General features: G+C 36.0%; 2 protein-coding genes across 3 annotated transcripts; one reads left to right on the top strand and one right to left on the bottom strand.

The window, feature by feature from the left end:
• Positions 1–2310: 2310 nt before the first annotated feature.
• On the top strand, positions 2311–5262 carry LOC109182036 (protein DEHYDRATION-INDUCED 19 homolog 3). The gene is made up of 5 exons (XM_019332052.1): positions 2311–2535; positions 2787–2959; positions 3589–3666; positions 4168–4424; positions 4917–5262. Exons 1-5 carry the CDS (start codon positions 2460–2462, stop codon positions 5017–5019), a joined length of 687 nt encoding a protein of 228 aa, XP_019187597.1. The 5' UTR covers positions 2311–2459; the 3' UTR covers positions 5020–5262.
• Positions 5263–5800: 538 nt separating this feature from the next.
• LOC109182035 lies at positions 5801–9015 on the bottom strand. 2 transcript variants are annotated; one of them, XM_019332050.1, is made up of 3 exons: positions 8902–9015; positions 6771–8199; positions 5801–6659 (listed from the first exon to the last, which is right to left on the bottom strand). In XM_019332050.1, exons 2-3 carry the CDS (start codon positions 8079–8081, stop codon positions 6147–6149), a joined length of 1824 nt encoding a protein of 607 aa, XP_019187595.1. In that variant the 5' UTR covers positions 8082–8199; positions 8902–9015; the 3' UTR covers positions 5801–6146. The 2 variants fall into 2 exon arrangements, with proteins under 2 accessions (XP_019187595.1, XP_019187596.1); XM_019332051.1 differs by lacking the exon at positions 8902–9015 and having other exon boundaries at positions 6771–8453.
• Between the last annotated feature and the right edge of the window lie 760 nt (positions 9016–9775).

The raw sequence follows: 9775 nt of genomic DNA, 5'->3' as shown, positions 1-9775 counted from the left end.
GATATATGATAGCATGAGACTGCTTATTGAGATATATGATATCATGGAATTGCTTATTGAGATATACGATAGCATGAGATTGTTTATTAAGTTATTTGATAGCATGAGATTGCTTATTGAGATATATGATAACATGAGATTGTTTATTGAGTTATTTGATAGCATGGGATTACTTATTGAGATATATAATAGCATGAGATTGCTTATTGAGATATATGATAGCATGAGATTGTTTATTGAGATATATGTTAGCATGATATTGCTTATTGAGATATATGATAGCATGAGATTGTTTATTGAGATATATGTTAGCATGATATTGCTTATTGAGATATATGATTGCATGAGATTGCTTATTGAGATATATGATAGCATGCGATTGCTTATTGAGATATATGATAGCATGAGATTGCTTATTGAGATATATGATAACATGAGATTGCTTATTGAGATATATGATAGCATGAGATTGTTTATTGAGTTATTTGATAGCATGAGATTGCTTATTGAGATATATGATGATATGAGATTGTTTATTGAGATATATGATAGCATGAGATTGCTTATTGAGATATATGATTATACGAGATTGTTTATTGAGATATATGATAGTATGAGATTGCTTGTTGAGTATCTAGTATCTCTTTACCCATCAGTTTGAGCATGATTAGTGTATTTCGCCATGATAAGTTATATATGAGAAAGCATGAGATTGTTGATGAGTTGGATGATTGAGAAAGTGTGCCTATTTGATAATTAGGTTGCAAGCATTAGGGGTGTAAACGAGCCGAGCCGAGCCCGAGCCTGGGTAGGCTCATGCTCGTGCTCGTTAATGATAGCACTGCTCGAGCTCGAGCTCGTGAACTGATGCTCGAGCTCGAGCTCAAATTCGAGCCTGAACTTGAGCTCGAGTTCAGGCTCGAATTCAAGCTCGAGTTTAGGCTCAAATTTGAGCTCAATTTTGATCTCGAATTTGACCTGTTTGATTTAAAATTTAAACTACTTTGTTTTATGACTTTTATCTATACATAATTATTAAAGTATCTTAATTTTCCTCCCCTAATTATTATTTTTATATACTAAATATAATATAATTATATTATATATTATATATCATATAATATATTATAATGCTCGCGAGCGGCTCGTCGAGCCGCGAGCCTACAATACCTAAGCTCGGCTCGTGCTCGTTTAATCCACGAGCTGCTCGAGCTCGAGCCGAGCTCGATTTTGACCGAGTTCGAGCCGAGCGTTGACCGAACCGCTCACGAGTGACTCGCGAACGGCTCGGCTCATTTACACCCCTAGCAAGCATATAGGTTTTCTGTTGAGTATGTTTAAGTGTTGTTAAAGTGATTGAGAATACATGATCTAAGTGTGTGAAATAAATGTTTTCCAAAAGTATATGCTATAGTAGTTTACAGAGTTGAGTGGCGTTATACTTAGCTTCGTGCTAACAAGTTGTTTTTCTATTTGCTTGTTTGTTAACCCCTTTCAGGTGGGCCCAGTTCTTGAGAGCGATCGAGTTAGACTAGCTTAGCTTAGAGTGCTAGTTGTAGTCTAAACTCTTATCAATTTTTTTTTTAGACTTGGTTGTAGACTTATCTAGATGTTTTGATGGTGTTGGACACCGGGGTGTTATCCCGCTAGTTTGTTTAAAGTTAGTTAAGCTTGACTTGTTTAGATGTTTCCTTGCCTGTGCAATCACCGTATGTGGTGATTGTGGCGGTGACACCTCTTAAAGTTGATTAGTAAGTTTATGATGCTTGTTTAGTATTCTTTTCTAAGTTAAGTATTGTTAATAAGGTTTAAAAAAAGTGGGGTTACAATGATTCCCTTCTCAGTCTCTATGAGACTCTCTTTATATATACCTGTAATCTGCACATTTGTAATGATCTTATTTAATACAATTATTACAGTTCTCATCCTCACCATTTATCAGGGTCAAATTGTCCGTTGTATAAGTAATAATAATAATAATAATAATAATAATAATAATAATAATAATAATAATAATTATTATTATTATTATTATTATTATTATTATTATTATTATTATTATTATTATTATTATTATTATTATTATTATTATTATTATTATTATTATTATTATTATTATTATCCGAATCAACAAGAAAAATATGAAGTGTCATTTAGGTCTAATTGCATCTATTCTCAAGGTTCAAAATTTATTTGATGTTTTCTTTTCTAAATTTGAAAGCTTAATTATATTTTTTGGACAAGTTAGATGTATATTTGACCCTTATCCCTTTTAATTTCTATACATAGTGAGAATATAAAAGCTGTGTGGAAGACAACACTCGTCCTCCTCTAGGTGGGATTTTCATTTCACGGGCCTCTGCTCTCTCCTTTCTTATATCATCATCGTCTCCTCTGGTTCACTGATTCCTTTGGCTTCTTCAATTTTCTTGATAATTAATTGAGATTTATCAGTAACCATGGATGCTGATTCTTGGGCCGCTCGTCTATCTTCTACTTCCAGGCGCTATCAATCCGCTTCCCAGTCTCGATCTGGTAAGTTTCTTTTTCATTTCTTTCCTTATTTTTTCGGTGAAATTTTTATCTCCTGGAGTTTTCCCTTTTTCGTTTTGAATACCTTTGAACGTATGTTTTCTCCCTTTTCCCCTTTGGGTTTTTGGATGAAATGAAATGTTATCTGGGAATTTTTAATTTTAATTTTAATTTTAAATTTATGCCTCTTAAGTTTCTCCAAATGCTAAAGATGAGGTTTTTGATGCGATTCGTGTGTGCCGGTATTGTGGTAGGGATGAGATGGGAGGGTATCGATGCGGAAATGTTGATAGGTTTCGAAGAAATCGACATGGTAGATGATGATGTGAGAGAGGAGTTTCCATGCCCGTTTTGTTCCGAATATTACGATATCGTTGGATTATGCTGCCATATTGATGATGAGCACCCTGTTGAGGCCAAGAACGGGGTATTTCTTTCTCTTGTTCAATTAGATCATTGGCTTTTTACTTAAAAAAAAAATGGGAAAAATTTCCCAATTTTCTTACTTTAGTTGATTATGCAAAGTTTATGATTGCTTTATGTGCTGATCTACTGGAAATGCCTGGTTATTCTGTAAATTTGAAGGGATAATTTGTTAACCGATTCATTCCTAGGCTTGAAATAGTACTATGTAAATAAGTATATAACCATCTTCCTCACGAGCCACTGTCATATGGTAATTGCTTACTTTAAATGTTGGCAGTTGTATGCAAAGCCTGCAACGTTTTGTTGTTTCTGGGTGCTAGAGAAAAGTTAAGATGAAATTCCCATTTGCACTATAAATTCAAAGCACTAACTGAACTTACCATGTTCTTAGTTTATTAATGGCTTTTGTGCACTAGATAGTTATAACCGTTGTGTGCTAGGTCTGATTTATTTTCTTTATTAATTAAAGAGGAAAGGGGTGTGAGTTTTTTCCCGAGCTTCTGTATCTACGTGTAGATTTAAGTTCAAGATTCTCCTTCTTTGTATTGTTGTTTCCAGTGTTCGAGAGGTGTTAAAGATTTCTTGAAGTATTAATGCTCAGTTGCTCTCAACGAATTCTCCTCTTTACAGGTGTGTCCAGTTTGCGAAATGAGGGTGGGGGTTGATATGGTTGCACACATAACATTGCAGCATGGGAATATCTTCAAGATATCCTTTTTCTAATCTGCTATTTTTTTTTTTTTTTTTCTTTTTGCTATAGCTATTTTGTGTTGCCTTTTGATGCCTATTCCCCTTATTCATTCATTCCACACGCAAGTGCCGTGTTGAGATGATAGTTTATAAAGCCAGAGTGTGGCATGGCTGAAGAGTAGCGTCACCTCCATTTATTTAGGAACCTCTATCTCTTGGAATTTGCTCTTTGATCCTGTTAAGAGTCCCAGATTGAAAAATAAGAGAGAACATATGGGTTTATAAAACCATGGGTTAGACTAAGTAACATATGATTTAGTCTTTTAGTGTGGTTTGGCCCATGTGCATTCTAGGAATCTTGATATACTTGTTAAGGATTCAAGATCAATGTGCACACATTTATGATGCATATTGGCCACTAGATTGGAATTTCTCACGCTATAAAATCTTATAATATAATATCCTATAAGTAAACAATACGACAATGACTCTGCTGTGAGCTCCTTGACTCGAGTTTACATGCAGCGCAAGAGGAAATCACGCAAAGGGGGTTCTCATTCGACACTTTCACTGCTAAGGAGGAAACTGCGAGAAGGAAATTTACAGTCTCTCTTAGGAGGGTCTTCCTTTATAGCTCCTTCGAGTAGTGCTGCACCTGACCCATTACTGTCATCGTTTATTTTGCCTATGGCTGATGATTTTGGGAGTGCTCAGCCACGCTCTTCTGCTGAAGCCATCTCAGCTATGAAGAGCACTCCAGAAAACGTATCTGAAAGGTATGTTCATACATTTCTCTTCCTTCACCAACTTCTTTCCAGTCTCTTCATCTGACAGGTTGTCTTTAGTTTGACTTGTTATCTGGTGACAGGAACCGAGTATTATGGGTTTTATATTAGCTTATGGTATGCTTGCAATGGATTTAATTGTTGTCGTAGTTTTTAGTCTTTTTGGATGATACAAAAAAATAAACCTCTAAACTACCCGAGGGTGTGCACTGGGTAAACTTCGCCTTGTGATCCTAGCCGACAAAGGACCACAAGGAGGTAAACCAACCTCGGTTGCCCATAACTGACCGGCTCAAACCAAGAGGGCTGGAATTCGAACTGGTGACCTTGTGATTACAAGTTTGTATCCTTAGCCATCTCGGCTGGGGTCACCACCATCAATGCTTTTCTTGATATCTTCTTCGGTTGATCCTAAACAGAAGCAGGGGGAAGTTCTTAAAGCTAATATGCAATGGGTATTGCTTTTTCTGAATATTTTTGTAGAAAACAACCTCCATTGTCAATTAAGGATAAAGAGGAGAGGACAAAGAGGAGCGAGTTTGTTCAAGGACTGCTGTTGTCCACAATTCTCGACGATAACTTGTGAAGGGACCTGCCATTGGCGCACTCATGGACACACTCGAATTCACGGATAATGGCCGCATGTTGAGTGGTTTGCCTAGTCGTTCTGATGTATGAAAATCCAACCATGGAATAAGATGTAGTTACAAGTGTTTTGTGTCTCTCTAGTAGAATAGTTGTTAGGTTTCCAACTCCTGTATTCCTTTCCAAATATAAGTTAATGCTTTGACTATATACATATATATATAATTAAAAGTAGCTTGCCCAATTATTGGTTGAGTTTGTGTTTGGGACAGGCTACAGGGTAGTGCAATAAGTGTATCTTTACCCTATCCAACATGTTTTCTTTGTTTATCTCATGATTTTAAATTATTATTTTTGGTATATATAATAATGGCAGAGATAAAATAGTGAAATTTAAACTCGAGTTTATTGATTAACCTAACATCCCTTGTTGCAAGTAGGGGCACTTTAGCCCTTTAACCTAAGTGAATAAATGGCAAAGATTGTTTTCCACTAAAAGAAGGAAAATGTAGGGATGGCAACGGGGCAGGGGTAGGGGCAGGGTACTTTCCGTCTCCAAAACCCCGACCCCCGCCACGGTGGAGAATTAAAAATAATTCCCATCGTTTTTAATGGGAAATTACATACAATTTCCGTTCCCCTTTTTTGAAATTTTTTTCCATTCCCATCTCCAATAGGGCAAGGATTGGGGATCTCCGTCTGGGACGGGACAAATTGACATCCCTAAGAAAATGTGATAACATTCTTTAGGAGTAAAATTTTCGTCACATATAAAAAAACGTAGGAATAAATACTTATTTCATTTTTATTTTCCTGAATTGATCATGCTACATCAGTATAAGACTTCAAAAGTAAGAGTAAAAGAAAGAATTGCAGTATGGAATTTTGAAGAGCCAATCCTGAACTAATTACCAGTATTATTCCTTCCAAATGAACATTTTAAGAATACAATATAGGAGCTCTGAACCATAGTAGGGGTTTGATTGTTTTTTCAACTGCCCCCTCAAATGGTTGGATCTTCTAGCGAAAACATTCTCAATCTGTGGTGAAGCAGTTATACTATCCTGTAACTATTCCAGGAAAATGGTTAAAGTTGATAAAGGTGCTAACTCTCTTCATAGACCCACACTAGCCATTGTCTCTAGTTCTACTGTCTACCTGTCTCGTTCTGTTACTAAGAAATTGATTTATTCGACGATGTATTCTTCTCCTGTCTGAAACTGTGGAAGCCACAGATCCTGAAGCTGGAGAAGCAGCCTGACTATCTCTGGGAGATGGAGTGTAGTGAACTTGGGCTAATGGTGTATCAGGCACATAGATCTCGTTTAAGTCAAAAGTATCTCTCGTGTTGGCTATAGGTGGCGATCTGACAGAAAAGCTGTTGACTCTTCTACTCTCAGGTGTACGATTTGAATTTTGTGGGTTTGGGAAACCAGGAGATGATGATCTACAGCCTTCACAGTACCAATTACCTTCAGGTACTTCGTGTCCAAGGCCAACACAATAAGTATGTGAAGGCGAATCACAGATATCACAAAGTAGCATAAGAGCATCATCCCCACCTTGTTGACATTCAGTACAAATGACATTCGCATATGGATCAAGATAACCCCTAAGCTCTTCTTCAGATGGTTCATAAACCTTCACACAACCACGTTAAAAACATAATGATGTTAATTTAGCTTGCAACAAAAAAAAAAAATGGAAATGATTGAACAAGAAAATTGGAAATGATTGAAGTATTGAACTGACCTGATCACGTTCAAGAACTTGAATCACCACAGGTCTCAAATCAAAGCCAGCACTTGATTTTGCAGGCTTACTGATTGTTACAAATCTTTGCTTGCAGAGGGGACAACGAGATTCTACCTTTGACCACTCCATGATGCAAGCAAAACAGAAGTAGTGGCTGCAGCAATTCAAAGTTCCACGGATAGTCTTCTTCCCTTCTTCAGACAAACAAATTCCACATATCTGCTTTCCTGATTCAGTCTTCACCTCCTCTACCTTCTCCTTGTCCTTTCTTAGTGAACGCTTCTTTTGAAGTCGTTGAGTTTTTTCTTCTGGTAAATTCTTTAAAAAAGCTGGTCTCCTCAAGCTAGCTGTCAAGCCTCTACAAAATTTACTTGCTTCTCTGACTTGTTCTCTCTCTTCTTCAGATATAGTGTATTCAAGGTCTGATGACTCAGAAGTCACAAAATCTGAATCAGAATCTATTATTCTTCTTCTCTTCCTTCTCCCTACTCCAATACTCTTCCTAGTCTTCTTTTCCGTTGTGTTTATGTTCATGGACTCCCCATCACCATCATCAAATCTTGCTTTTCTTTTTACCCTACGCTTCTTTCTTCGTTTCTTCCCTGTGGTCTTCTTTGAAACTCTAGAGATTTTCTTCCTAGAGTTTTTCTTCCTTGTTTTTTTCTTTGAGACTTCAGAGATTCTCTTCCTCTGCGTCCCTTTGCCATTGCCCTTTCTCAATTGTGGCTTGCACAATTTCTTTTTCCTTCTTGTCATGGGCAACTCATCTTCATCATCACCTGCACCATCAATCTCATCTGGGGTAAATTCCCTGTCATCATCATCATCATCATCATCATCATCAATGTCAGTATCTTCTTCTCTGTAAACAACCTGTTTCCTTTTTCTTCGTTTTACAACCCGGTTGATCCCATATGGGGCAAATTCCTCATCATCATCATCATCATCACAAATATCATTGTCATCATCTTCTCCTCTGTACGCAAGTCTCTTCCTTTTTCTTTGTTTTACAACTCCATTTTTCTGTCTCTTTGGTGCTTTAGGTCTGACATCATTCTTTTTAACAACCTTTTTCACCACCCTACTGTCCATCTCTTCCACCTCCTTCTCCTCTTCCTTATCTTCGTACTCACCTAAACTCTCTTCTGATGTATCCCCAAGAAAAGAAGAGTATCCATCCTCTGACTCATCAAACACCTCATTTTCACAGACCTTGTAATCCTCATCTGACTGTTCATAACCTTCATAATCAGATCTAGCCTTCCTTCCACGATAAGCATAGTGCCTACCCTTGCCTCGCCTTGCCATCTTTACACACACCCCCCAAAAAAAATCTAAACGCCACCCACTAGCTGATTGAGATCAAAGTATCAAACCATCACAGGTCATAGCTCATGGCCTAATGAAAGCTGTAGAATCAATCATCCTGCACAAATATAAGCTTCTTATTTGTTTTTCGCATAGAAGTTCTCTCATGAATATCCATATCTGTAATAGTTTTAAGTAAACTTTTAAGTATTTGATATGGACAACCAGGCTCACATCATGGAGAGGAAACACTGGGATTTTTGTTGAGATCCCAAACTCCCTGTTTTCTTTAAAATTTCTGCTTGTATATTATTGATTGAAGATGCCCTTTATATAGGCTAACATAATGACTCCTAATCTAATATAATGACTTCGAATCTAACTGAAACTAAGCTAATCTATGAGTTCTAATCAAACCAAACTATTCTATTATGACAATGGAATGAAATCTCAAGATTGAGGTATGTTGCTCGACCTCAATTTATTCGCAATAATTTCAATTTATGAATGTGAAAAGTCAATCATTCGGCGAGAATTACAATCAAAAGGACATAAGATGCAATTCATTCAAATTCAAATCAAATCCAATACCAGGACTAAAGATATAACAATTCAAACAAAACCCTAGATCAAGATTTCCTCAGCATATGATCAAGCTAAATTTCCACAACTACTCTTAAAACTCTATACTACAATTACAATTTAACGAAAAATAGAAGCAAAAACTGTCAAGAATTGGTAAGAATAATAGCATCAGGTAATTTCTTAATTCTTACTTCCAAATTCAAAACACTAAAACCATAGAAGAACATAACAGTACCTTGGAGAGCGAGAAAGAACCCAAACGGAGATTTGCAGCTCTGTTTTATACAATTAGTCAATTACAAACACATATATAGACAATTTGAATGCATGCAGCGGTGTAAGTTTCAAATATTTAAATAAAAAGATATATATTGGCGCTGTTTGGTAAAAAATAGGCCAATTTTAACCTGTTCATATACTTTCTCAACCTACTGAAATACAAAGAGCTAATAACGCCTCCACTGAGGCTCGAACTTACAACCTTCCAAATGGAAGTCCAACCCGGGTACCATTAGACCACATAGTCCTGATCTAACCTGAGCTAATTGTTTGATTTAGTTAAAATATCAATATAAATGTTTGGTTAATTAGTTTTTTGCAACTTCAAAAGGCTAAAATTCAAAAAGCTACTTCAAACAACTTTTTCAATTAGCTTTTTGAGAAAAGAAATTATATCAAACAGTTATCAGCTAATAGCTAATTTACCAAACACTTTTCTACAATCAGCTAATGTTATCAACTATTTATACTCTCTAATTAACACAATCAGCTAACAACTAACAACTATCAGCTAACAGCCATTTACCAAACAGGGTCATTGTCTTTCTGTAGTGTAAATATTGTTTCATTATTTTCTAAAATGATACATATATTGTCTTTTTTTTGTATAGTATGAGAGGAGTAATATATTTACCGTTTTAAAAGTTGAAAGACAATACTTATATTACATGTAACATTGATAATTAATATATTATAGAGCAAATTAAAAGTTTTTCTATAATAAATAAATATACTCCTTAAATGTTGGTGCGGCACTGCGGTGATGCAGCGATACTAATAATAGAGTAGAAGGCGAAATACCCACCAAAAAAGAAAAGAGTAGAAGGCGA

This window comes from Ipomoea nil, unplaced genomic scaffold (assembly GCF_001879475.1).
Source record: "Ipomoea nil cultivar Tokyo-kokei standard unplaced genomic scaffold, Asagao_1.1 scaffold1043, whole genome shotgun sequence".
Lineage (NCBI taxonomy): Eukaryota > Viridiplantae > Streptophyta > Magnoliopsida > Solanales > Convolvulaceae > Ipomoea > Ipomoea nil.
The sequence above is the reverse complement of the archived record's forward strand: the minus strand, read 5'-3'. Positions and strand labels throughout refer to the sequence as shown.

Coding starts and splice junctions, on each gene's coding strand:
- LOC109182036 (XM_019332052.1), top strand. CDS start 2,460: ATGGATGCTGATTCTTGGGCCGCTCGTCTATCTTCTACTTCCAGGCGC. Junction 3,667..4,167: donor AGCATGGGAATATCTTCAAG/ATATCCTTTTTC, acceptor ACTCGAGTTTAC/ATGCAGCGCAAGAGGAAATC. Junction 4,425..4,916: donor CCAGAAAACGTATCTGAAAG/GTATGTTCATAC, acceptor ATATTTTTGTAG/AAAACAACCTCCATTGTCAA.
- LOC109182035 (XM_019332050.1), bottom strand. CDS start 8,081: ATGGCAAGGCGAGGCAAGGGTAGGCACTATGCTTATCGTGGAAGGAAG. Junction 6,660..6,770: donor AAGTTCTTGAACGTGATCAG/GTCAGTTCAATA, acceptor GGTTGTGTGAAG/GTTTATGAACCATCTGAAGA.